Source organism: Talpa europaea (genome assembly GCF_964194135.1).
Source record: "Talpa europaea genome assembly, chromosome: 15".
NCBI classification, from domain to species: domain Eukaryota; kingdom Metazoa; phylum Chordata; class Mammalia; order Eulipotyphla; family Talpidae; genus Talpa; species Talpa europaea.
This window is the reverse complement of record NC_140083.1, coordinates 79222930-79250140: the sequence shown is the minus strand read 5'-3', so window position 1 is coordinate 79250140 and position 27211 is coordinate 79222930. Positions and strand designations below refer to the sequence as shown.

The 27211-nt window shown below is 56.9% G+C and overlaps 2 protein-coding genes across 2 annotated transcripts; both read left to right on the top strand.

Annotated features, from left to right (window-relative positions):
* Positions 1-520: 520 nt before the first annotated feature.
* Positions 521-7304, top strand: KRT78 (keratin 78; the record flags this gene model as incomplete). The annotated part of the gene is made up of 10 exons (XM_084256138.1): positions 521-892; positions 1255-1469; positions 2516-2576; positions 3041-3136; positions 3880-4044; positions 4308-4433; positions 6257-6477; positions 6740-6774; positions 6853-6904; positions 7046-7304. The coding sequence occupies 10 exons, from the start codon at positions 521-523 to the stop codon at positions 7302-7304; spliced, it is 1602 nt and encodes a 533-aa protein (XP_084112264.1).
* A 4980-nt stretch (positions 7305-12284) lies between these two features.
* KRT79 (keratin 79) lies at positions 12285-20740 on the top strand (the record flags this gene model as incomplete). The annotated part of the gene is made up of 9 exons (XM_084256360.1): positions 12285-12749; positions 14925-15145; positions 16141-16201; positions 16320-16415; positions 18212-18376; positions 18602-18727; positions 19373-19593; positions 20189-20223; positions 20471-20740. 9 exons carry the CDS (start codon positions 12285-12287, stop codon positions 20674-20676), a joined length of 1596 nt encoding a protein of 531 aa, XP_084112486.1. The 3' UTR covers positions 20677-20740.
* Between the last annotated feature and the right edge of the window lie 6471 nt (positions 20741-27211).

The following is a 27211-nucleotide window of genomic DNA, read 5'->3' as shown; positions in this document are numbered from 1 at the left end:
GTGCTGCTTCCTTCTCTGTCTTTATGGGCGCATTCCCCCCACGAAGCTTCATTCTCACTGTCCGGCCTCTCCAGGGCGCTCCGTGCTCTACCTGAACCCCCTCCCCATCTTCTCTCCCCTTCAGCCTCGCTCCCTTCTCCCTACCTCCCGCCCCAGGAAGCCTTCCTCCGGCCTTGGTGACTCTGCTCACAGTCACCCCTCCCCACCCCCACTGAAGCCCAGGCTGTGACTGCTTCCTTGTCTTTGGGGCCTGCCATCTCCCTCACCAGCCTGGGAGCTCTGAGGGCAGGGCCAGGGCTTCCTTCTCCCGCACGTGCTGGCCTGCTAGCCTTCAGGTGTGTCAGAAGAGGTCAGCTGGAGCCAGTGACAGACAGTCAGGCTGAGAGCATCTTGCTCTCCGAGGCCCAGCCCAGGCACGGGAGGGGATAAAAGTCTCGTGCCCAGGGCCTCAGGGCAGGAACTCACCACACTGAACGTGCTCTGTCTGTCTGAGCCGTGTGGCTGTCCGTGGGGCTCTGCCATGTCTCTCTCCCCGTGCCGGGCCCAGAGGGGCTTCAGCGCCCGCTCAGCCTGTTCTGCTGGCTCAGGGGGCCGCAGCAGGGGAGGCTTCAGCAGCAGAAGTCTCAGTCCCTTCAGGGGGTGCCGAGGACGGTCTCGGTCTCGTGGGAGGACTTGGGGGATGGGGGGAAGATTCGGGATGCAGTTTGGGGAAGGCAGTGGTGGGCCCAGGCCTTTCCTGTGCCCTCCGGGGGGCATCCAGGAAGTGAACGTCAACCAGAACCTGCTGACCCCACTGAAGATTGAGATTGACCCCCAGTTCCAGGTGGTACGGACTCAGGAGACCCAAGAGATCAGAATCCTCAACAACCAGTTCGCTTCCTTCATTGACAAGGTGAGGGCAACTCAACCAAGCCTCTGGCTCTGGCTCCCTCTGGATGAGGGATGGGGGGCGGGTCTGGTCTCCCACCCACTTTTCTCATCACTTTTGCAGCCAGGAAATCGGCCCTGTGGACTAAGGGAATCTCTCTGGTTGTACTGAGACCCTGGTGCTCCATGGGTGAGCTCAGGGGCAGAGAAGGCAGACCTGCCCCCACTAGGCCCCCACTAGAAATCGTTTGGGGTGCTGAGTCTCCCAGAAAGGCATGGGCTGCCCCTGCCCAGGCTGGGCCGCTGAGGGCCCCCGAGGTTTTGTCTTCCAGAGGCTGTGCCCAGGGGTCCTACAGGAGCTTCAGGAATGCTCCATTTGTGCTGCAGGTGCGGTTCCTGGAGCAGCAAAACAAGGTCCTGGAGACCAAGTGGAGCCTCCTGCAGCAGCAGGGGGTTAGTCACAGCCCCCAAAGCCTGGACTCTTTCTTTGAGGGCTACCTGGCCCATCTCCGGAAGTGGCTGGAGCAGCTTCAGAGAGAACGAGGAGATCTAGATGCCGAGCTGAAGTGCTGCTATGACCAGGAGGAGGAATATAAGGCTAAGTAGGCAACCCCAAGTTTCCTCATGGGGCCTGGGGTGGAGAGCTGGGAGGGCTGTCAGCAGGAGGGCCTCTCACAGGCAGAGCCCCCAGAGACACGTGACCTGCCCCCCTGATCCCCTCCCATCTCCACCCACTCTGACTGCATTTGCCACACCTGCTGCAAGTAAGGAGGCCCTGAAGTTCCTGATGCCCAGGTCTGGAGAGACTTGGTTTCAGAAGCCCCAGCCAGGAGGGCCCTGTCTCTGGCCAAGGCTGGGAAAGGCCTATGTAAACAATGCCTCAGTAGACTTTTTGGTGAGAAATTCTTGTTGAGCAGGCTGTGGGCTAAAGTGACTCAGATGTCCTCTGGTCTCAGGGTGGAAGAGAATCCACTTAGTGGCACCATCCCCAGGTCAGTGGCATGAGTCACAGCTGGGCTGTGTTCTGGTTTCCTCACCTAGGTCACTTGGGCGTGTGGAGAGCGCCCTGGACTAACAGGAGGCTTGAGTTCCGTGCCAGTGTGCAAGGAGAAGTGGTGTGGCCTCGGGCGAGGCATTCACCTCTCCCAGCCTCAGTTTCTATTATCTGTAAAGTGGGAAAATGTCACCTGCCCTTCTTACCTCCCAGAGACATTGGAGGATGGGACATGAGGTGGAGGGGGCCCTGGGGGGAGCCCAGGCCTGGAGTCAGGAGAGCCTGGTTTCAGTTCTGCTTAGGTCACCTAGTCATCTCTGACTGGGTAAGTCATGTAATCTCTCTGATCAAATCTGAACTGCCTGCTTCAGACAATGGTTGCAAACAGTAAGTGAGAAAAGCTACGTGAACCTGAAGCAAAGTGGCTGCGTGTCATTAAGGGGACATGAGCTGAAAGAGTGGCCCAGGGCCACAGGACATAGCTAGGACGTGACAAGGTCTTCCTGATGGGAAAGATGGAGACAGAGGCTGGTTGCGTGTCCTGCTTTGGAGCATCTGAATGTAAAAGTGGTCTTTCCAGGAGGCCATGCTCACAGGAGGACATGGGCTCTGGCCTTGAACCTCAGGTGATAGCCTTCTCTCCTTATTTGACAGGTATGAGCAGGAGGCCCACAAGCGTGCCACGGTGGAGAATGACTTTGTGATCTTCAAAAAGGTGAGGGTGGGGGTCAGCTGTTCCACCCAGACCCTGAGCACCCATCAGGCACAGAGCCTAGTCCTAGGCTGGGGAGTCAGGGGGTAGGAGGTATGAATGAGAGATACCTATCGCAATGCCTAGAGGGTCCCCCAAGGAAATGGGACAGCCATCTAGACACAGGAACCTTAAGACAAGATCTGACTGAGGGGCCATATGATCAGCTTTGGGTGTTAATTCAGGAGAGAGGGGGGAAATGGAGAGGAAGAAGCAAAACTGGTTGGCATTAATCAGGGAGGGCTTCCTGAAGGTGGTGTGGTTCAGTATCAGGCAAAAGAGAGAGCAGGGCACGGTGGGACTGGAGATGGAAGGAGTGGGTTTCCAGTGATAGTGGGTGGGTGTTAGACAGCGTGTGAACAGAACTCCTGAGCAAGAATGGGACCTACAAAGAGTGGGGTACACGGTTTCTGTCTCCTTGATTTCAGGATGTGGATGGAGCTTTCCTGAGCAAGATGGAATTGGAAGAGAAGCTGAAGTCTCTGACAGAGTACATATGCTTCCTGAGGCGTCTGTATGAAGAAGTGAGGCTCTGGCAACGGTGGCAGTGGTGGGCCGCAAGTGTGGGGGGCAATGAGGGCAAGGTGCAGGATGGGAAGACTCCCTGGGGCTGCAGGGGAGTGGGTGGGAGATGAAGCCTGGCATCCTGGTTATTCAGTCACCTTGTAAATTCAGAGAATTTACAAGGTGCATTGCTGGACACTGGGGATACACAGTGACTCATCAGACAAAAATTACAGAACTTGCTATCTATGGGGAGACAGATAATTGATAATATTGGGTGAATTATCTAGTATGTTTGAGGGTGACAGATGCTATGGGAAAAGGAAAATTAGAACACGAAGGAGGATTGGGGATTTGGGGGTAGGTGGGTGGCAGTTTCTGGTAAGGTGGCTGGAGTGGCCTTATTTAGAAGATAACCTTGGAGCAAATATTTGGAGGAGGGGAGGAGATGGCCGGGCAGGTGAGAACTGGGGATCCCACGCAGAGGGAGCAGCCACCGCCAGGAGCACGCTGGTGTCTTTGAGGAAATGCACAAAAGTCACCTTGGCTGGAGCGGGGTCAGGGGAGAGATGGGGACCATGATTTCTGGCCCTGTAGGACATTTTCCTTTAATGTCCAAGCCGCAAGAATCATTACAGACGGTCTCCTGCAAGTCTCAGGTCCAGATGAGGACACAGTCACCCATTGTGAAGGGGGCTGCCCGCATGGGCTGCCCACCTGCCCCGGGTTTCTGGTGGGCAGGCACTCAGCACTCTTCCCACAGGAGCTGGGCATGCTCCAGACCCAGGCCAGCGACATGTCCGTGGTGCTGTCGATGGACAACAACCGCTGCCCGGACTTCAGCGACATCATCGCTGAGGTCCGCGCCCGGTACGAGGAGATCGCCCGGACCAGCAAGGCGGAGGCGGAGGCCATGTACCAGACCCAGGTGCCTAGGCGGGGGTCTGCGTGCTCACCCCCCAGGGGTGGTTCTGGTCACCTCCTAAAGCTCCAGGCTGCACGGCCATTCCCCGGCTCAGGAGGGAGGCGGTGCAGGGAGACCAGCTGGTATCCCATCACGTCCTGGCCTCAGCCTTTGGCTCAAATTCAAAACAAGGAGGCAAAGACCCAGGGGCATGGGGTTGCCTCACAGTCTTGAGGTCAAAGGTGAGGGTCCTCTCCACCAACGGTGTCATGTCTCTCCCCCCTCAGTACCAGGAGCTTCAGGCATCTGTCCAGCTCCATGGGGACAGCATGGAGATGACCAGAGTCCAGATCACCCAGCTGCAACAGGCCATTCAGAGGCTGCAGAGTCAGATTGAGAATCTGAAGCAGCAGGTAAGTGTCCTGGGGCGCCTCAGGCTCTCCTCAATGACTTGTGTGAGGGTCATTGCTGGGCTTGTGTGGAAGCCTTGATCCCTGGCTGGAAGCGTGGCCAATTGGGGCTGGAGAGAACCTCAAGCCTCAAGTAGGAGGAACTCAGATTTCCTGCCATGAATTCCTGCCTGCATGGACTCTGCACAACTCTGGGGGGGCGCTGCTCACGTTGTCAGCCACATCTCAGTCAAGTCCTTGTGGGGAGGGGACATTCAGCTCTTTCTTTTTTCCTTTGACTCATTCCTTAGGCTCAGAAGGGTTTTTAAGGCTGTGCACTGAATTTTCCGGTCCCCTGTCGGGGGCAGAGTCGCAGGACACTTGGGCAGCAGACTGGGGAACTGAGCCCTCCTTAGGCAGACGCTGTGTGTAGTTTGGTGGTGATGCGGTTGGTGCCTGGCCTGGGAAGGAGTGGAGAGGCTGGCAAGGGGAGGGAGTGACTTCCTGTCCCTCCTGTAAGCTGGACTTTAGATGGGAAAGATGACCCATCCTTAAGTTCTCAAGAAGGCCAGAGAATGGATTTGGGGACCAAAAGAGGGTGGAGAGCTGCTCCCAGAGTCAGCCTGTTCCCCACGTTCTTCAGCTCGATTCTCCCGCACATGCGCCTGTGCACTGCCGAGCAGGACCCTCCCCCGAAGCTCTGAGTGCGCAGGGGGTGCTGAAAGCCCAGACTCAGTCTCCAGGCATCCTTACCCGCTCCTCTGGGACAGTTCGTGCAGGTCCTGTTTTATGTGCTGCCCTCTGTTCCGCTCATCTACCTGGACTCGCTGCTATGCAGTTCTCTGGGGTGTCTGCAAATTCCTGGGCTTCCAACCAGGTCCAGGGAATCAGACTAAGGCTGGGACTCAGAAACTTGCCCTCAGGAGTATGATGCTGTGGCTCCCAAGTCCAGGGAACTGCGACCTTCCTGCACAGCCAGTGACTGTCCTGTGAGAATCCCTCCCGGGGATGTGGCCGCCACTTACTTCTCCCCATGTACAAGCATCGTGAACTGGGTTCCCCTGTGCCAGGCCCAGGGCATTGCCTGCAGATCACACTAAGAGCTGTGGACGGGGGAACGCTGTGCTGCATTAGGCTTGACAGCCGCTCACCACCTTCCTGGGCCTCAGCCGCTCCCTGCAGCAGGGAGACCATGCCCCTACCATAAGGCGCCGGCGTGGGCCAGAGCAGCGAGAGCCTGTAGGAAGCACCTGCTTTCCTGACCCAAAGCAAGTCAACTAGATGGCCCTTTAGCCAGGGGCCTTGTCCTTCCTCTGGGAACTTTCTAGGATTGAGAGATGAGATCTGAGCACGTATGTCTCACCCAACATTGAGGCGCATACACTCTGCCAAGAAGACAGAGTATTCAAATGGGATTGTTCTAACCCAAATCAAGGACCGTGGTGGCCCTTGGAGATTGGTAGAAAGGGGCCAAACAGGACCAAAAGGAAGCACTGTGGGGCGAGGAGGCACCACGGGTTGGCGCTGGGCCAGGGAGGGGAGAAGCAGGGGCCATTACTCAAGGAGGAGGCCCAGGGCGGCATTAGTTTCCTCGGGCTGCTGTAGCACATCAGACGAACTGGGCAGCAGAAATGTGTCTCTCGTTTCTGGAGGACAGGAGGCCACTTTGGGAGTTAAGAGAGCAGAAGGGGCAGCGCTTTCCCTTAGGGAGCTGTGGGGAGTCCACGCCTCAGCTTGGGCTCATGAGTTATGGTTCATCCAGCCTTTAAGGTATGTCCACAGTAGGTGCTTTGGGGGACTATGCTGGGTCACAGCTGCTTTCTCCCTTGTTTCTATACCTCTCCCAGAATGCGGGCCTGCAGGCTGCTATCGCTGACGCTGAACAGCATGGGGAGCTGGCCCTCAAGGATGCTCAGGCCAAGATGGACGAGCTGGAGGCTGCTCTGAGAGCCGCCAAGCAGGACATGGCCCGGCTGCTGCGGGATTACCAGGAGCTCCTGAGTACGAAGCTGGCCCTAGATGTGGAGATCGCCACCTACCGCAGGCTGCTGGAGGGCGAGGAGTGCAGGTGGGCGCGGCAGATGTGCCCCAAGGGGTGAGGGAGTGGGGTGCCAGGGCGGCCTTTCCTCGCTGACGGGGATTCTGAGAACTTCCTGACACTCTGAGCCGCTGAGGGCCGCCCATTCTGCTGGGAAGGACTTTAAAAAGGGGGTTGTGGACTTTCTGTGCTGAGAGGGGAGGCGAGCTGTTCTGAGAGGCTTAAAAGCGCCTGGGGGTGCATTCTTTGCAAGCGTCCTTAGAGCTTCCTCCTCTTTTCTTTTCTCCCCCAGGATGTCCGGGGAATGCACCAGCCAGATCACAATCTGTGAGTATGAGGGGACTTGGGGTGAGGGGTCCCTGCAGAGACCAAAGGACCCTGCTATGACCGTGTATCCCTTGGCAGCTGTTGGAGGAGGCAACGCGGCTGTGTCTGGAGGAGCGGCTGGTGGCCTGGTGTGCCCCTGTGGGTCTGGAGGTGGGAGAGGCGACTTCGGGTGCAGCTTCGAATCCAACTGCGCGGCTGTGTCTGGAGGAGCGGCTGGTGGCCTGGTGTGCCCCTGTGGGCCTGGAGGTGGGAGAGGCGACTTCGGATGCAGCTTTGAATCCAACTGCTCCAGCATCGTGACCGGAGGTTCCAACATCATCCTGGGCTCTGGGCAGCGTCCCGGGCTGGGCTCTGGGCAGCGTCCCGGGCTGGGCTCTGGGCAGTGTCCCGGGCTGGGCTCTGGGCAGTGTCCTGTGTCGGGCTCCTGCTCTGTGTCGGGCTTGGGCTCAGGGTCCAGCTCGCGGTCCAGCTGTCGCACCATCCTGAAGAAGACGGTGGAGTCGAGTCTGAAGACGTCCGTCACGTACTGAGTGACCCAGTAGCCGCTTGCTTGCTCCTCCCTACCCCCCACTGCCATTTTCTGGACCCCCTGGGCCTTGCTCCCACTCCCCTCCCTGAATGGCCAGCTCTGTGTCCACTGCCCACAGCCTGAGCCAGGCTGCAGGGGACTCTGCAAAAGTCAATAAAGTCTCCCCGGCCTGCTGTCCTGAAGGCTCGCCCGGGCTGGACTTGCTCTGGAGTTTGTGTCTCATTTGTCTGCTGCCCGGCCCCAGCCAGGGCCCAGTGCCCTGTCCTCAACCAGCCAGCTGCACCCTCTCCTGCCTCCACAGCTTTCAGGCTGAGCTGGGAAGACTCTTGCTTGGACGTGGCCAGGCAGCATCACCATCCCAAGTGCTGTTCTTTGTGGGGAGGGTCCTGGCCGAGTCTGGAGTCTGGACAATGGGCCTCGGCCCTTGTCTTCCTTGCTCACCTCTGGGTTTCTATGTCTCTGGCTTCCTGTGAAACAAGCAGCACCCAGTTCTCTCTGGGGTGGGGGTGGGTCTCCTTCCTTTCCCCACACCTTCCCTTCCCATAAATTGTGTTGCGTGCTGGGGGCCTTGTGCCAGGGCTGGGGCTACTCTGGCAAGCAGTAGCAAACCTACCCTGCACTCGTAGTGGGGTCAGTGTCCCTTCCACCTGTTCTGCTTCTGGTGTCTCAGCACAGCCCTCCTACCCACGAGAGCCTGCTCTTCCTCCTCCAGACACCTAGGCCCCAGGACCAGAGGCTGGCTGGCCTGGGAAATGCGGATTTCCCAGGGAGGGGAGGTCATTTTATGTCCTGTCCCCTCTTCGAGGCCCCTCCCGGTGATGCCCTGGCCCTAGTTCTATCTGGATCCAGTCTTACCGTCCACTGTCACCTCTGACCTCTGGGCGTTAGTCTGGCCCTTTTTCTGAACAGCGGTGTCCTGGCAGGGTAATAATTCCGCATTGAGCAGCAGCCTAAATGTGTCTGAGGACACTGGGAGGAGAGGTTGAACGGCAGAGGCAAAGGTCCCTGTGGCCACATGTAGTGGCTCGGCCACTCCTTCCATCCATGCAGCTCTGGCCCACTCTTGCACGTTTTGCCCATCCCTCTCAGGAGGCATTTGTGGTTGTTAAGCATTTCAGTGAAAGCATCCTAATTCCGATCAACGCTGCCCTGTGCTTCCGGGGACACTCCATCGTCATATCCGCTGATGCTTAGGGTGCCTGTGGCTTGTTCCTGGTTAATCGCCCACTCCAGGCTCTATTCCTGACCCAGGGCATTCCCCTGCTCCACCTTTTTCCAGATTTTCTCCTCCTGGAAGCCTAATTCCCCATGTCAGGACCTGCCAGACCTCTCTGGTCTCTGGCCCAGGCTGGCTGTCCCTGTTGCTCTCCTGGCTTAGTTCTGCTCTGGGACCCAGCTTCTCTATCAACCGGGGCCCTGGCCAGTTCTTCTCCTGCACCCGGGCTGAGGCTTGGCAGCCCAGTTTGTGCTGGGGCCCTGTTGAGGACTTGGGACTGGAGATGCGCCTTGCTCCCCTCCCCTCCAGCTCCCATCCCACCCCTGGGTCCATCTGAACATGAGGCTGGAAACTGCAGGATGCCGGGAGTGTGGGAGTCAGGGCCAGGTGCTGGGAGGGCAAGAGGGTCGCCTTTCCACCGCCCCACAAATCATCTATGGCTTCCTGCACTACTCCCGTTCTGCCTGGCTTCACGCCACACTCCATTGCCTGAAGTACAGGATGCCGCGCATTCGCGCTCTGTCTCAGGGGAGGCCAGCTCTTTCTCAGGCCCACAAGTCTCCTCAACAAAAGTACCCAAGAAGGAGCCATTTCAGCCCTCCCTGAGGGAGACATAGGGGGTGAGCACATGGCTCTGGAGCCAGAATTCAGGGCTTGAACCCCAGGCCTGTCATTTACTAGCGGCAAGACTTTGACCAAGTTACTTAACTCTCCATGTTCAGTTTCCTCACCTGTGGGAAGATGTTAATAACGCCTACCTGCCAGTTGGTGAGGATCCACCGCTTAGGATTCCAGAAGGAAACACATTATCCACGATGGTCAATTAAATGGACTTTAATGAAAAGATAGCTCATGGGGGTGTGGCCAAAGGAACTGATGCAGGATGGAGAGGCCAGTGACTGGGACCCAAACAGCCATTTTGTCCAGGACCATGGGGTTTTCTGGGATGTGGGACTTCAGGGGCTAACCCTGGAGGGTCCTGGGAAAATCAGGACGAGCTGATCACTCTGTGTAAGGTCAAAGAGACAAGAGAAAGCAGTGGGGTGACTAATGATAGAACTGTGGGACCTGAAGGGCATCCCGTGGGGAAGCTGAATCATGGAGGATGTGGGACCCCTGAAGATAGGCCTGAAGCTGAGAGGGCGCTGGAAAGAAACATCCCCCTTCCTCCCCGACCTCCTGCAGGTGTCTCCCCTCAGCCAGTCCATGACCCACGACCCCGTGGGAAGTGGAGGCTCAGTCCTGGGACTGCAGGGCAGCTTTTCAAAAGGGCTTCTGTGGCGGGTCCTGCTTAGAGGCAGGGTGAAGAGGTCCAGGGACTGAGAGTTGCAAGGGAGCCATTTACATGGGCCAAGGAGGTTGGAGAATGGATCTGGGGCTGGAAGGTGGCAAATGGGGCATACCCGGCTTGGAGAGCAACAAGTGACTGCATGGAAAGTGCCCTCCATCTAACAAGCGTGCAATATGTGGAATCGTGACCACCTCTGGCCGAGTGCGCCGCACCCCTGCATGGCCTGCTCAGGGGCAGCAGAGCCTGCATTTGCTTCTCCCTCCATCCTCCATCTCCCCTGCTGCTCAGCAGCTAGTCTAGCCCATGGGGGAGGCTCAGCTGATGTCCTCGCTCCCCTCGCAGCAGTATTCCCCCCCACAGCCCTGCTTTCATGTGCAGCTGCAGTGGAGGGGCCCTGGACAGGTGACACTCCGATCTGGAGGCCCCTGAGCTGAGCAGCAGTAGGGCAGGAAGCTGCTCCTCTTCGGCTGCAGGAAGGCCTGAGTTGGTGTCTGCACAGAGCTGAGCAGCATGTTGGCGGAGGAGCACAGCGGCCCCGGGCCACGGCTTGGGTTGGGGCTCTGGGCTGTCTGGCGGGCGGGAGGACACCATCTCCTGCAGTGACTGAGCTTTGTGAGAGTGGGCTCCGGCCTGCCTGGGTGTCTGTCACTAGCTCCCAGCACAAAGCCTGGCGCAGAGCACCAAGTAAACTCAAGTGGATGTCAGTCTCAGGGAGGGGTGGAATGTGTTTGCAGTTGGCGCTACTCCCACCACCCTGGTGGGGCCACACCTGACTCAGACGCTGACATCACTCCCTTCCCCAGGGCCCCCACTCAGGACTGTCTTTCCCGCCTACACTCTCCGTGGGGAGAGATAAGGGAGGCTGAGAAAGTGATCGCAGCCCAGGGACAGGAGACAAAGGTCAGTGGGAAGTGACAGCTCAGTCCCGGGATTGCAGGCCGGGCTTTCAAAAGGGTTTCCTTTCTGGGTTCTGCTTAGATGCAGAGGCGAGGAGGCCCAGGGCCCTGAGGGTTGCCTGAGGTCAACAGCTCAGAGGGAATTCATCCCCCAGCGCTGCTCCTCCAAATGCCTGGGATCCTAGTTCCAAACAGGGAGGAAACTCTCTGGCATTAAGGGACTAGGTCTGCATATGCCCCTCACCCCCACACCTTGTGGGAGTTGGATTCAGCTTCATTAGGCAACTTACAGGCCCCCTCAGAGCCCCAGGCCAGGACCCCTGGCCTCCCCAGGGCTTGGCACCGGCTCTCCCACATTCCCAGGGCTGTGGGGCTGGAGGGAGGCTGGCTTCCCTGTCTGAGCTCCTTCCTCTCCTTTAGGGCTCCTGAGACATAAGCCAGGGGTGTTCAGCCCTGGCCTTGGCAGTTGTGTGAGGGTCTCAGCAAGCGCTATCACTACCCCATCCCTCTGCCAAGTCTCTGTCCTCTTCGGGGCCTTCTTGATGAGAGCTGAATTGGGTGAGAGGGACACCTCTAGTCACCTCCTCAACACCTCTTGGTCCCATTGATGTCTCTGGGTCTTCCCTTGGTGCGACGTGTGGTGCTGGCAGCCTGAGGTGTGGAGGCAGCTACGGAGCATGCTCTGAGCCTTCTGCATCAAGGATCAGACCGTTGGGTGCTCTATGGGCCTCCAGAGGCTTTTGTTGAACACATACTTCTTGGGGCTGTACCTCTGTCCAGCCAGAATGGAATGCACCCTCTACCCATCTCCAGCTCCCCTCAGCGTGACAGAGGGATCTGCCGTGGGACAGAGGGCTGAGGTCTCAGGCGGTAGTTGAAGACTGCCCTGCTTCCCGTTTCTCCACAGCCCCTGGAAGTGTGCTCTGAGCAATGCAGGGGCTCTGCCCAGCAGATAGTCTGCTAGTATGTGACGAAAGAGCAGATGCCCCCACCGCCATCAGTCTCCTGGGTCCTCCCCTGCCCCGTCCCCCTTGGGACATGCCAGGAGGCAAGGAGGCCGTGGGCTGGGTGGGACTGGAGCAGGCCTGGGCGCCCTCGCCAACAGCCCGTTGCCCAACACTCCCTCCCTTACCACCTGCACAGCCCTGGGCCCTGGGGCCTTGGCTTGCAACAGGGGCCTGGGACAAACCCCACAGAACAGAGCCCCATTGAGTGTGGCCACCAAGGCTGGGGGAGGAGCCGCTGGGCGGCGGGGCTGGCCGTGGGAGCCCGTATCATCCTGTTCCAAGTGAGGAGAGCCTCGGGGGAGAAGGTGGCATCCTGCCCCGGTCCTTCTCGGCCGAGCCTCAGCTCTGGAGCACAGGTGACAACAGGGAGCAGTCCCTCCCTCCTGCTGGGGCAGAGGGGACTCCCCACAGCCCACGGGGCCCCTCCCTCTCTTCCTGGGGCGATGGAGCAGGAGTGTCTGGAACCCAGGAACCAGCCCAGGCTGGAAAAGATAAAAGCCCATCAGTGGCCCAGTGGCTCATTGCGCTGCCTCCAGCTCGCTCAGCCTTCGCTCCTGCCCCTCCGACAGCCATGAGGTCCTCCATGTCCCGGCAGACTTATTCCAGCAAAGGGGGCTTCAGCTCCAACTCTGCCTGTGGCGGGGGTGGGTCCCGGGCCCGCACCAGCTTCAGCTCAGTGACAGTGTCCCGGAGCGGTGGCAGTTGTGGGATGCCCCGAACTGGTGGCTTTGGCAGCCGCAGTCTCTATAACTTGGGGGGCAACAAAAGCATCTCAGTCAGTGTGGCTGGAGGGGCCTCCTCAGGACGGGGCCTGGGCGGCCTCGGTTATGGCAGCGGAACCTACATGGGCCTGGGGGCTGGCAGGCAGGTATTTGGGTCCGTCTGCCCTCCTGGTGGCATCCAGGAGGTCACTATCAACCAGAGCCTGCTGACCCCCCTCAATGTGGAGATAGACCCGGAGATCCAGCGTGTGCGCACCCAGGAACGCGAGCAGATCAAGACCCTCAACAACAAGTTTGCCTCCTTCATCGACAAGGTGGGCCAAGGTGGAAGTAGGCAGGGAGGCCCTTGGAGGCAGCAGCAGGCCTGTAAGGGAGGGTGGGCTGGCTGGAGGCTGTGGTACCTGCGTACTGGGGAGGGGGTTGGTGGGATGACCTGGGGCTCTTTTGGCTGAGTCTGGGATGCCCAGACATGGAGGCTGCACACACTGTTCTGGGTCTTTACTGTAGCTGCTCAGGTGAATGGAGTGGACTCTTGAGGCCTATGGCCAAGCCCACCTTGACCTCATTGCAGTCGCCGTTAATATGACCACACAGTGGCCTGAGGCTACAATTACATGGGGGAATGTCTTCACTGTTCCTTTTAGTAGGGAGCCCCTCCTGTCATTTTCTAGCAGAGGAAACTGGCTCAGTCATCAAAGAAATTCCCCATGAGTCCATCTGTTTCCTGACCCTCAGCCTCAGAGGAGGCCTGAGGACAAAGATGCACTCAGGCCCCGTTGGGATGGTGCCGGGGTAAACGTCTCCTATTTCTCTTGGCTCTTCTGGTCTGGAAGCTCAGTGTGGGTTGGACAGTGAGGGGCGGGGTCACCAGGTCACCATGACCCGGGGGCGTGGCCTTTGATCTGTCCCAAGCCGACCCTGTTTGATCTGACCCCTCCTCTCCCCTCCCGGCTGGAAGGGGCAGCTCTGGTACTGTTCGCTGCCATTTCCAGGTCCACTTTGCTGCCTCTCCTCAGGGCTTCCAGTCTGGGGGGCCCTGAAAGGGAAGATTTTGGTGGTCATTACTGTACCTTGGTTCAGTAATTTATGGGTTCCCGAAGGACATTCAGGTCAGAACAGTGTCCTGAAACAAGCGATATTGTGCCCATTTTTGAGAAAAGAGAAGAGGTCTGCAGAGGTGAAGTGATTTGGCCAGGATCACTAGTTACCTGGAGGCAGAGGTGGGGCTGGGAACCAGGTTCCTGGGCCCTGTGGTTCTTGGCACTAAGGAGTCCCTTACAGTTCATGGCGGTTGCACCTGCTTTGTGGCTCACGTGACTGTGGGCCTGGGGTGCTGTGGAGGTGGGACTGGAGAGACAGGAGGCAGAAGGTGAAGCAAGCATTCCGCCCACCCTCTTTACCTTCTTCCCAGTGACTTCTGCTGCTGCTGTGGGGCTGCCCCAGAGGTCAAAACAGCAGAACCCCTCCCCAGGCTCTCAGAACCTCAGTCTGGAGCTGGGCCTGACCAGCTGTCTATGTCAGGTGGCGTGGAGGCCTGGCTGGGCAGAGAAGTCACTGGGAGCTGGTTGAACCCATGCTTTTTTGGAGCCCCCCCACCCCCCCAAGTCAACAGTCTATGCCCAGTCAGAGACTGGCCATCAGCATTAAAAAAAACCCACAACTTTAAAAACCTGTTCAGTTTGCAGAGCAGTTGAGAGAGTAGTACAAATACAGTCCTGCATACTCTTACACAGATCCACCATTTTATACATTTTGCTACATTTGCTTTCTTCCCCCCACCACCCTGTATGTGCATGTAAGTGTACACACAGGTGTCTATGTAAGTATACACGCACACACATATGTAACCTTGATAGGTACCTGCATTTTAACAGTTGATTTTTTTTTAAAAAGATTTATTTATTTATTTATTTATACAAGCACTGGGTACAGTCAGAAGCGCGGGAGGGTGAGAGGATTCACCAGAGCCAGAGCGGGGAGCAGAGCAGGCAGAAGGACCGAAGTACACTGCTGAGGGGAGCAGCGGGCGGCAGGAGAGGTCTGCGCGCCATGTGGGACCCGCCTTCGGTGGCCGGGGAGCAGCCGGGGATCGAACCGGCACTGCAGAGGCTTGCAACCCAGCACTCAACCGCTGCGCCACCAGGGAGGCCCTTAACAGTTGATTTTGATGCAGAATTAGGATCCAGAAACATTGAGTAAGTCCCATTCACTCAGGACAAGCGAGAGGGGTGACCCAGAGAGAGGTGCGGACTAAAGTCAGCAGCTGCTGGTAAATGATGGACTTGGGCCTTTATGTTTATTAGCTCTTCAGAGTCTTTGTCCGCAGACTGGACCATCTTTTCCAGCTTAGATTGTTGCCTCAGGAGCATCTCCCCTCAGCGAGATCTAGGCCCTTCCCTGGTCAGGCGGATGGTGTTGATGGGACTCTCTCCTCAGCCTTTCCAGGGGGTTGAGGGGGGCACCTGCTTACCCTTCTTGCTCTGGCTCAGGTGCGGTTCCTGGAACAGCAGAATAAGGTGCTGGAGACCAAGTGGGCCCTGCTGCAGGAGCAGGGCCAAAACACAGGTGTCACCAGGAACAACCTGGAACCCCTTTTTGAGAACTACTTGAGCGCCCTTCGGCGGCAGCTGGACAACGCCCAGAGTGAGCGGGGGAGGCTGGACTCGGAGCTGAGGAACATGCAGGACCTCGTGGAGGACTACAAGAGCAAGTGAGGGGGCTGGCAGGCTCTGGCGGTGTGGGGGGCAGGGGGCAGTGTGGGGGCCTCCCAGTGAGGGCAGCCCCTGAGCCAGGATGCTGGGGCCCTGCCGGGGAAGTGTACAGACAACTGCTTGCCTCGTGCGCTCAGGAGGACACACTGGCTTCCAGAGCGTTGCCACACATCTGTGTGTAGTTATTCATCATTTGAAAAACTCTTCATTGTGAGGTGGAAGGAATAAATCCTGAGCCCTGTGTTCTCCCCTACAGCTCCGCTCACCGCCTGTCCTGTCCCATCTCTGCTTCCCCTCTCCCCTCATTGTCTGGAAGCTCTTATTTCATTCACGGATATTTTACTGCATATATACACGCAGTTCATCTGCATAACTTGACTTAATAAAACATAAATGCAATGTCTTCATCACACCTAAAACTTTGAAACTGGCAAGTCCTCAGTCTCAACTCGTTGGTCAGTTTTAATTTCCCAATTACCCCATAAATGTCATAAATTAAAAAAAATACAGTTTCTTTGACTCAAGAGCCACACAAGGTTTACATGCTGTGGTTGGTTGATATGTACAGTCAGAGTATTCAAGTATTACCTTTCGTAACTTTTCCAGTGACTGGATACCAGCAATTTTTAAAGCCTCAGCAAAGCAGGTGGAGAGAAGTTAGTTGTTGTAAATGACAGTCTGTTGTTGCAATGAGTGCAAAGTTTACCCTGTTGACACTTGGTCCCCTGGCCCTGTAATGCCTCCTAGGGGCTCTGATCCAAAGAGTCGCTTGCTCTTGATTGCCATCTTATTGCACAAATTCTGTGCTCAGGTCCTCCAAAGGCGGTGGAGACCATATTTAAATAAGACTGTACTTTGTTTCTTCACTGGTGGGCTGCATTGCAGAATTGCTCCCCAGAGGTGCTCTTGGTCAGTTGGGGACCCCCTGGGGCGTTCTCAAAGTCAAGTGGGTCCAGTGCCTTGAAAGGCAGAACTGAGCGTTCCCTGTGGACAGGTACGAGGACGAGATCAACAAGCGCACCGCCGCGGAGAACGAGTTCGTGGTGCTCAAGAAGGTGAGCAGGTGGCGGGGGTGGGGAGGGTGGGGGTGGGGGCAGGTGGCCGTGGGGCTTTGGGCTGACCTCAAGAGTTCTGGGGACTGAACCATCTGCCCCTCTCTCTCCCTCACCCCAGGATGTGGATGCTGCTTACATGAGTCGAATGGATCTGCAAGGCAGAGTGGGCGCCCTGACCCAGGAGATTGAATTCCTGAACAACCTCTATGAGATGGTGAGAAGGCCAGTGGAGAGGGGTGGTGATCAGCAGCACTGCGGACTCCCCCTGCAGGGCTGCTCCAGACTCACCAGCGCAACTTAACAGGTCGAAGGTTGAACCTGGACCTTCAGACAATACTGGCTTCCATGCATTAAGTGCTTAGGATGGGCCAGCTGTTTACACAATCCTCTCAGCAACTCATAATAGGGCTACTCACCTGGTCTCCATTTTAAAGTCAGGTCACGAAGCTCAGAGTAACTTGCCAGGTCACACAGCTAGTGAGAGGTAGTGCTGGAATTAAAGTTTGCGTTCTGGATTTGGAAATCTGACTTTTGCTACTGTGCATACTGTTCTCCTTCTTTCCCAGTTCGTAATGGTGCAAGCAGAGAGGTGGCACAGGCAGAGAGTGGGGCTGAGGTTCTAGGTTGGAGAGGGAGGTGAGGTGTGGGTAGTGGGCGGATCACATAATCCAGGAGGGGCCGCAGGAAACGTGGTGGCTTTGAAGACTTGGGTGAGAGGGTTGAACCTCACACAAACTGACCACAGAGTCAGACCCTGAGCCTCAGCAGGGTCCTCTGCGCCAGCCTTCTCAGAGCAGCAGCCCTCCCCCGGCCAGGGGGCTGCTGACCTCTACTTGAACACTTACGGTGGCCGGGAGCGCATTCGTTTTAGGGTGGGCATTTGCAAAGTGAACAACTCCATCAGAAAGCTGACTTGGATCTGCTCCCCATGGCTTCCGCTCTTGGTTGCCTGATTCTGTCCCTATGAGACGTGTCTCCATAGACAGCCCTTCTGAGGTCAGGATGACCAGGGACTGGGACTGTGCCATGGGCGGAAGCTCTGAGAGCAGGGTTGAGGCCAGAATTCAGAAGGCAGGGGTGAGGAGAGCGGGCACATGTGCAGGCGCCTGCTCGTGCGGCCGGCATTGCGCTGGTTTACGTGCACTGGTGTACAGGGGCAGCTCCCCAATGCTCACTCCATCCCCTTGGATTTCTTTCACGTGAAGGCTTTCAAGTGAGGCATGCATCTCCTCATGCTAGTTGAATTTCTGAAACCTAGTGCAAGAATTAATCATTCCCCCGTGTTTCACACCTTTACGTAAATACGGCACTTTGAAACTTGATTCTCTCATCCAGATATTGGGTCTGTCCAATGGGATCATTGGCTCTCGTAGTGATGCCCTGGCTTTGGGTGACCCGCAGGCCCGACACACAGCCTATGCTCTCTAAATATCAGTGTATTTGAGAGGAAGCCACTTGGTTTTATTGCTCAGCTGGCTGGTTCCAGACTGCATGGCCTTGAGGTGTCACTTCTCTCCTCCAAGCCTCTTTCCTCACCTGTCCACGGTCAGGGTCACTGCGAATGGTGGTGCAGGTTGCTAAGCGGCTGAGTGGAGAGTGGGGTTCACACCAGGCCCGTGTTCAGCTCCCTGGACCCTGCTACTAACTGCTTCCGTTCAGAGGGGAGCCTTTCCCCAATTTGCACAGAAGCACCCCAAGAACCTGCTGTGACCCCACCTGTCTCTCAGGTGTGTGAGGGTCGGGGGATGTGCCAGCTCAGTGCCTGGCCAGCAAGAGTGCAGTATTCTACTCCCTGTCCCCTTCTCAGAAGCCTGCGCAGCCACAGTATGAAAACTGGGAGCCCCATCTCACAGCTGAGGTTGAGGCTTTTCCTTCCAGTGGTAGCTTCCTTCTGGGTGAGGGGTGGGGAAGACCCCACCCTTTGAGAGTCTGCTTGGGAGCCCTGCCTCCTCCCTTGGCTGCCTCCCTGGGGGGTCTGGGTACCAGTGGCAGCTATTTCTGTCTCTGCAGGAGCTGAGCCAAGTTCAGACCCACGTGTCTGACACCAATGTCATTCTCTCCATGGACAACAACCGAAACCTGGACCTGGACAGCATCATTGCTGAGGTCAAGGCCCAGTATGAGCTAATTGCTCAGAGGAGCAGGGCTGAGGCTGAGGCCTGGTACCATTCCAAGGTGAGAAGAATGGCTGGGTGAGGTGTATAGGTTGGGACTGGACACAAGCCTTCTCCCATTGTGCGGAGCTGGGGCCACTGGTCTCCTTGGAGGCGTAAGGCCAGATGCATCAGCCTACTTAGAGACCTCCAAGTGTGAGGGTGGGCCCGGGCCCAGTGGTTACCCAGGTGGGTCTGGAAGGTCTGGAACTATCTGAAGGCTCACTGTCACCCCTTGGGTCTCCAGTATGAGGAGCTGCAGGTGACAGCTGGGAAGCATGGGGACAACCTGCGGGACACCAAGAACGAGATCGCTGAACTCACCCGCACTGTCCAGAGGCTGCAGGGTGAGGTGGATGCCGCCAAGAAGCAGGTGAGTCTCTGGCTGGGGACCTGGGGGGAAGCGTCAGTGTTGGCAGATGCAGGGCCTCCTCCTTGACATTCTGAGGGTGAGGCTTGTTCTCCTGGTGGGTGGGACCTACTCGAATGCTGGACCATCAAGATCAAAACACAGTTTTACAGAAGAGACTGAGACTCTGAGAGAGAGAGACTTATCCAAGGTCACGCAGCACAGTGGTGGTAGAGCAGGGGAGCACGTCCTCTGAGGAGACTGAGCCCATCTCCAGGAGGTCGGAGCAGGAGGCCGAGGGGTCAAGGTTCCAAGTCACAGCTGTTGACTTCATCTAGGGTTTGGCTAAAAAGCATGGACTTCTCCCCACGTCCAAGCGAAGCTTTGGTTAACAGTGGGGTTGTGTTATTTATTTTATCTCCTCTGAGGCAGCGGGATAGATTGCAGTCGGGGCTTTCGCGGTGGTCCTGCTCTGTAATAGCGTCTCCTCTTTCAGAGGACAGTGTCTGCTTTCCTCCTTCCCCAGCGGATCTTCTGTCTTTCCCAGTTGGTTGGCTGGGTTGTTCCCAGAGCCGTGGGCCGGGGGTGGGGGACAGGGGGATGCCTGGAAGGCAGGGAGGTGGGTGCCATGAGCCTGAGGGTGTTCTTGACCCTGCTCCTCCCGGGCAGTGCCAGCAGCTGCAGAATGCCATCGCCGAGGCCGAGCAGCGCGGCAACCTGGCGCTGAAGGATGCACAGAAGAAGCTTGGGGACCTGGATGTGGCCCTGCACCAGTCCAAGGAGGACCTGGCCCGGCTGCTGCGGGACTACCAGGCGCTCATGAACGTCAAGCTGGCCCTGGACATGGAGATCGCCACCTACCGCAAGCTGCTGGAGGGCGAGGAGAGCAGGTGGGGCCCTCTCCAGCCCTGCCCTGCGGCAGCCCCGCAGGCAGCTCTGGTGCCGAAGGCAGGGAAGGGGCAAGGGGAGAAACAGGGAGCCGGACTCCTGACTCATCGCCGAGGGAGACTCCCCGGCTGTGCTCACTGCCCCGTTGGCTGGCACAGCCCTCGGCCATCTGGTGGCGGCCAGCAGCCCAGCGGGAGTGGGGTTCCTCTTTCACCACCAGCGAAAACTTTGAAAGGAAGTTTCCTCACCTCTGTCCTTGGGGAAGCCACAGATGTGGGAGAGTAACTGCAGAAACCAGGGAGCTCTGTCCTGGCCTGGAGGCCACTGCGCCGGGGCAGGGGTGGGCAGGGCATGGCGGGGAGGGCAGGGCATTGCAATGGCACAGCCGCTGCAGCTCTGCCCGCTCTGCTGCACGGGCTCGAGAACATGCCGGAGGGGCCACAGCCAGCGTGGCCACATGCACGGACGTCTCGTGACTCCTGTTGTCACGTGGCCCTGCCTCTCGAGCCCCTGTCAAGGCAGACGGAGGGAGGGAGTGGGTTTTCGCTTGGGCTCTGGGAGCTGCTGACCCACCCCTGCCCTTTCTGTTCGCCCCAGGATGTCTGGAGAGTGCCCCAGTGCCGTCAGCATATGTGAGTATTTCTCTGCCCCGCCCTGACCCCGCGTAGTTCTCTGCTCCGTCCACTTGACCTGCCCCTTGCCTTGCACTCGGGCCTCTGGAGACAGGCTCAGGGGGTCCCCGAGGGTGAGCGTCCTGCCCGGCTCCTCTGCCCGGGTTCTGTGGCCTCCGCTGCCTGGTTTCATTCCCGTCCTCCTTGACTGCTGGAAGCTGGGCCCTCTCCCAGCACCCCCGCCTCACCCAGCTCCTTTGTCTTGCAGCGGTGACCGGCAACTCCACCACGGTGTCCGGGGGCAGCGCAGCCGGCTTCGGAGGCGGCATCTCCGTGGGCGGGAGTGGGGGGGTCGGCAAGGGTGGGTTCAGCACCAGTGTGGGCTATGGCACCGCCAAGGGCGGGCCTGTGTCTGGGGGCACCTCCATCCTGAGGAAGACCACCACCGTCAAGACGTCCAGCCGGAGGTACTAGCTGCCAGGCCACCCCTCGCCTCGCGGCCTCCCGCCCTCCCACCCTCCCGGCCCAGCTCTTGGGAACAGCCACAGGGTCAGACCCAGGGACTTGCAGGCCAGACTCTTGCATGTGCTCTGCATTTGGGGAGGGGCTCGAGTCTACTGGGTCTTTCCCTCGATTCCGTGAGGGGAGGGGGGGGAGTTAGGGCCACCAGCTTGAGTGGTGTGTTTGGGTGATTTGGGGTGACCTTTTGACCACCGAATGGGGCTGGCTTTCCCTGGCCTTCTCAGCTTCCACGGCCTCCTCCTTATCTGCTTAGAGCTCAGGGTGGGCTGGGGGGAGGGAAAACTGGCCACGGCCCCCAAGGACCCTTCAACCTCCTGTTTCCCACCAGACCCCCATCCCCAAACTCTCCACACCCCCCCTCTCTGTGCCTGTGATGTGTCTCAATAAACGGCAACTGCAGCTAGCTGTCTGTCCTGGTCTGTCCCGCCGGGGAATTGACATCCTCAACTGATAACTCCCTGATGGGCGAGGCAGCAATGCCACAGGCGTGTGGGGACGCCCTGTCTCCGTGTAAAGGCGCAGCCACTCAAGCCCACCGTGCTGGGCCTCGCTCTCCCCCTCTGGCTTGCAGGGCTCACGGGAGAGGCTTCCAGGCCCTATTGCTGAGTAGCTGCCTAGCCCCAGCCCGCCCCAGCCAGCTGCGGGCAGGCCGCCTGACTGTGCAGTGGGAGGCTCGGGCTTCAGATCCAGGAGCACAGGTTTAAGTCCCAGCTCTGTGCCGTAGTAGCTGTGTGGCCTTGGGCAAGTTCCTTCACCCCTCAGAGCCCAAGAGTCCTCCTTTGTGAGAGCAGGGTGTGGTGAGGACACGTGTAAGGCATCTGGCTTAGTAAGGGCCTTGACAAGAATGGGTTCCCCAGCTTCTCTTGGCCCTGCCTTCCCTCTCACCTGCTCAGCATCTTGGAGTCAAGTGATGTTTCCCTCAGCCCTCACTGCCAGTCATGACTTTTTAAAAAAAAGATTTATTTATTTATGCATACAAGAGCTGGGGTATAGGCCAGAGGTGTGGGGGGTGAGAGGATCCACCAGAGACAGAGCAGGGAACAGAACAGGCAGAATGACTGAAACACACAGCTGAGGGGAGCAGCCGGGAGAAAGGAGAGGTCTGCTGCGCCATGTGGGTCGCCTCTCTGGCCGGGAATCGAACTCATGCTGCGGAGGCCGCGGACAGCTTCATAGGTTGTGTCTTAACCCTTGCGCCACCAGGGAGGCCCCAGTCATGACTTTTAAACTCATATTTTAATTGGATTTTTTGTGCCTCAGAAATACACCACTCCAGCTGGGACCCTCACAGAAGCCCCAAACGTCAGCGGGGGCTTGAGCTACCCCGTTTTACAGGTGAAGCATTAGGATTTGCAGAGCTAGACTTGCAGCCGGCTAGCCATGTCCAGGCTGCCTCTGTCCTTTCTCAGAAGCTCCGCTGCCTCAGCCTGCCGCCATCACTCACCTGTCTCACTGGTCCTCCCACGGTACTCTTAGGGACACCCCATGTTCTCCCCATGTCCACAGCTCCTGAAATGACCCCTGTGACATTCCTGACTGGCTGAGCTCCCAGTCCTGTGCTCCCCACACCCTGCTCCCTGGTCCATGAGCCCGAATGCAGGTTCTCAGTGAGTCCCTCCCACCCGGGCTCGTGCGCTCCCGTGGAACAAGCCCTTCTTGCCGGCCCCTCCATTCAGAGCCCAGTTCCCAAAGAGCCCAGACAACCCCACGAGGGCTTCCTCCGGGGCGACTGGACTGTCGGCTGAGGGATTTTGAGCCAAGCCCCTAAGCCACAGCGTAGGGGTTCCAGGCCCCACACGTGGCAGAATCGCTCCCCTCCCGGGCCCAGGCACCCCCAGCCTGGGGAGGCTGCACACCCAGAGCGTTGCTTCTCGTAGAGCTCCCGCTGCACATGTGCCCCATGGGCACACGGCTGTTCACACGCGCTGACTGTGCCCGCACCGCTGTGCACCCCTGGCGCCCCCACTCTTCACAGCAGCCTGTGAGACGGGTGTGATGATCACCCCCATCTGGCAGAGGAGGAACTGAGGCGCAGCGGTTGAGTAACTTGTCTAAGGTCACACAGCCAGCAAGGAGCAGGCGGAGTCCCGGCCCGGCCGTCGGGTCAGACCCAGGTTCTTCACAGCTGGGCTGTGCTGCTCTCAGAGAGAAAGACACAGAGAAACAAGGGGCTTTGGATGCAACCTAGTTCAAAGCTTTCATTTTATTGGAGAGAAAACCTGAGATGAGGCATCAACTTGCCAGTGGCGGAGTAAGACAGACAAACAGTTTTACTGAAGTTACATTTAGGGCTTCGAAGTTACTTGGAGGCAGTTTTAATGATCATGGAATAAAACTCAAGGAAGGTATTGCAGCGAGGAAGATCCGCTAAGAGTAACATGCTACTTAGCAGTCCTTGCTGAAAGCTGGGACCGGCCCAGCTCCGGGGTTTCCACACCCAGTTTCTGAAATGTAAGGATGGGGGGGCTGCTTTTAGGGGCCCAGGGGAGGCCAGCAGGTGAGAAGGCTCAGAGCACCTCTCCTTTCACTGCTTTGCAAATGGGGCTGTTCATAAGATTTTGCAAGAAACATGTTGGAAAGCCCTGGCCAGGGTGGGAGACCAGGAGAGGCTGGGAATGGGGGGGCCCCGTGGAGAGACCCCTGCCTCTAGCTCTGAGGAGTTCCCACCCTCTCATTGCCCTCACCGCTCCCTTCCCGAAAAGCTGACCTGTCCTGTTCTATAGTCCTTGATCCCCACGTTGACTCCGGATCCCCAGGGAGTGACTCAGGCCCAGTGGGGCAGTGAGACAGGGTGACCAGGGAGGGCGGGGTGCTTTCCCACACACACACACACCAGATTTGGGGCCTAGAGTGAACACAACCTGGGGATCCCTCTAATCCCAGGGCTGAATGCGAGGACTTGCCTCCTTCACCCAGAAAGCCCTGGGCAAACACACCCTCCTGCCCCTGCTCCACACCCCTGTCAGCCGCTCATCTCTCTTTTGACAAGATCTGGGCCAGCTGCCCAGTGAGGAAGGGTCACAGAGAACAATAGCAGACGCTGTGGGGGCGGGCTGGGGTGAGCACTGGCTTTGAGCTGTTACTTCCAGGTAACCCGGGAGAGTCACCTTGCCCAGGTAGAGTCTGCCCTGCCTCTGGCCCCGGTAGGCAGGAGGCATCTTTCCCATATCAAGGGAAAGAGATTCTTCTTTATGTCTCTCTCACTCCAGTAAAAACAACAACAACAACAAAACCCCACTCTCTGGCATGAGAGATTCTTCCTTAAGTCTACCTCGAGTTTTTCATGCTGCAGTTTGAGGGTTTTGTGTACTTGTGGCGCTTCTGACTTAATAATAAAGCTACAGGATGTGGCTCTGGTGTAGAAATTTCTTCTTACTGGGTGTGGGTTTATTATAGAATTTATAATGAAATTAATTTGGATTTGATTGATCATGGATGGAGAATTGGCCCCTCTGGCCAGTGTCATACCTTACTGGGAACTTGAAAGGACAGGGACGCATCAACCAAGCAACTAGTCATGTGACAAAAACAAGGGCCGGGGCCTCCCTGGTGGCGTAAGGGGTTAAGCACAGCACTGTGAGCTGTCCGCAGCCACCGCAACACGAGTCCGATCCCTGGCCAGGGAGCTGACCTCTCCTGTCTCACCTGCTGCTCCCCTCAGCAGTGGATTTCAGCAGATCTGCCCATTCTGCTCCTCACTCTGTCTCTGGTGAATCCTCTCACCCCTCACACCTCTGGTCTATACCCAAGTTCTTATATGCATAAATAAATAAATCTTTAAAAAAAAAACTAAGGGGGCCTCCCCGGTGGCGCAGCGGTTGAGCGCTGGGTTGCGAAGCTGACCACAGCCTCTGCGGCGCCAGTTCGATCCCCGGCTGCTCCCCGGCCACCGGAGAAGGGTCCCGCATGGCGCGCAGACCTCTCCTGCCGCCCGCTGCTCCCCTCAGCAGTGTACTTCGGTCCTTCTGCCTGCTCTGCTCCCTGCTCTGGCTCTGGTGAATTCTCTCACCCTCCCGCGCTTCTGACTGTACCCAGTGCTTGTACAAATAAATAAATAAATAAATAAATAAATAATCTTTAAAAAAAAAAAACAAAAAACTAAGGGTAGAAGGAGCCAATGCAGGCTGTGGGCCCAGACCCCGTTGCTGTGCACGGGACCAGAATATACGGGGCTGTATTCGTTACCATATATTTTCCCCAATTGTGTGTGGGACAGAGTCACTGAGGTAAAATCATGTGGTGTGGGGTCAAGGTCACAGGCTTTAAAGTCTGACAGAGAGGACTGGTCTCCTTCCTCTCCACTTTTCTCTGTGTGATTGCAGGCAAGTCGCACAACTTCTCTGACCTTCAATGTCTGCAGTTCCAGACTGAGCATAGTAGCTCCTCTTTTGCAGAGCTGTGGTGAGGAACGTTATAAAACAAGCACCCGTGTTCAGCACTTGACAGCAGCTCTAAAGGACAATCCACTCTCCCCTGAAAGCTCTGCAGCCTCCCCCTGCATCGTACTTTTTGTCTCAGGGATGGTGTCTGGCTCAGTTTCTAGTTACCTTCATAAGAGTTACCTCAATTGTGCGTCCTACAGGCACAAAATAAAATTGATCACATTCTACACAGTTGACCCTTGAGCAGCATAGGCTGGAACTACGTCAGTCCACTTACATGAGGATATTTCCCCCCAAATACTATTTTCCCCAATAGCAGTAAGTCACATAAGGTCTGCAGTGTTTTGTCTCCTATAAAACATATTGATGTGGCTACTGACAGCCGATTGATCTTATAGAGAGACACTAGCTTACGGTCTGAATCAATACAGTACAGTGCTGTAAATGCTTTTTCTTTTCTTAGGATGTTCTTATAAGCCTTTCTTTTCTTTAGCTTACTTTATTGTAAGGATACAGTTTATAATACATAGAACATACAAAATATGTGTTCATAGGCTGTTTTTGTTATCAGTAAAGTTTCCTGTCAATAGCAGGATAGTGGTTAAGTAGTTAAGCTTTGGGAGTCAAAAGTTATGTCTGGATTTTCTATTGTGTGGGGGCGGGTTGGGATCCCTAACCCCCATGCTGGTTAAGGGTCCACTGTACGTTTTCTTCCAGAAAATCCCTTTTACCTGGTTTGCTGGACAAAAGTGGACACAATTGTAGCTACAACATACCATGTTCTCTTAGTTCCAGAAGGGCACAGCCACAGGTTACAAGACACAGGGATCACAAGCCACCTTGGGGCTTCACCTGTGTGGATGCAAATCTGCCTCCTAGCCCATGAAGTCTTGGCAGGCCCCCCGGGGTGGCAGAGAGACAGAGCTGTGAGTGGGAGGTGCAGAGACCCAGGAAGATTAAATGACATCATGTATCTAAAGCATCAGCACGGTGCCCAGCACAAGGTTGGCACTCCATAGATATTCATGGGAAGGGTGGATGTGCAGTCCCGGGTCCTATACATGGCACCCAGGGCTTCCTCTACCTCTCCATTTACTTAGAGCCTTCCTGGAAGAGGCAGGAAGACCTCAGCAAAGGCTGAGGTAGATGGGATGCAGGTAGGTCATCAGAAGTAGAGCTAAGACGTGGGCAGGGAAGCAGGACATGGGGGTAGAGATGGAGAGAGAAGGAGCTGGTGGAGACCCCTGTCATCTCTGCAGCCCTGTCCTCTGGGCCTGGGTTCACTGACCTCCTCTCACCCCCTGGGCCTGCCCTTTCTCTCTCTGTGGAGGGAGCTGGTCATTTTTTCCACAGTCAACTTTCATTCGGTCATTGTCAGCTCTGGCTGTGGGAATTATCTGGGCCCTGTCACTGCTCTTTCTCGGATTTAGAGTAACAATCTCAGGGGGCTTGAGGACAGATTTTTCTAATTTCTCCTATCAGTGGTACTGGCAAAGCCCAGGTGGCCCAGAGTGTGGGGACACCTCTGAACCAGGTGTCTCATTTTCCAGAGCAGCTGATGGCTGAGTGGGCTCAGAGAGGTAAGTGACCCGCCAAAAGGCAGCTAGCTCACGGCAACACGTGGGATTGGACAGCTCTGCCGCCCTTCGTGGGTAAGAATTTCAATTTGTGCTTATAACTAGGATTTTGTAGTTGAAAACTCTACTCCTAGGTTTCACAATTTTGCTCCAGGGGCTTCAGCACCAAAATAGTTAAGAAGCCCTGCCCTGAATTTGGGGCCCATGACGGGAAAACAGAAGGTACCATGTCCTGGGGAGGCCAGCGAGCAGCTGGTCAGCGCGTGGAGCAGCAACGAGCCCAGCCTGGAGAATGCTGGCTGGAAGCCCTCCCTGCAGACCTGGACGTGGGTGGAGGAGTGAGTCCCGAGGCCTCTAGGCAGAGAGATTTCATGGGGCCAGTGTTGCGTTGTGGCCTCCTCGTCACATCTATCTACTTAGCCCCCCAGTGCCATGCTCACAGCAGGCACACAGTAGGTTCTCAATAGCTGTGTCAGGTCTCAATAGCTGGCCTAGGTTTGGAAGCCGGACAATGGACTGTACCCCTTG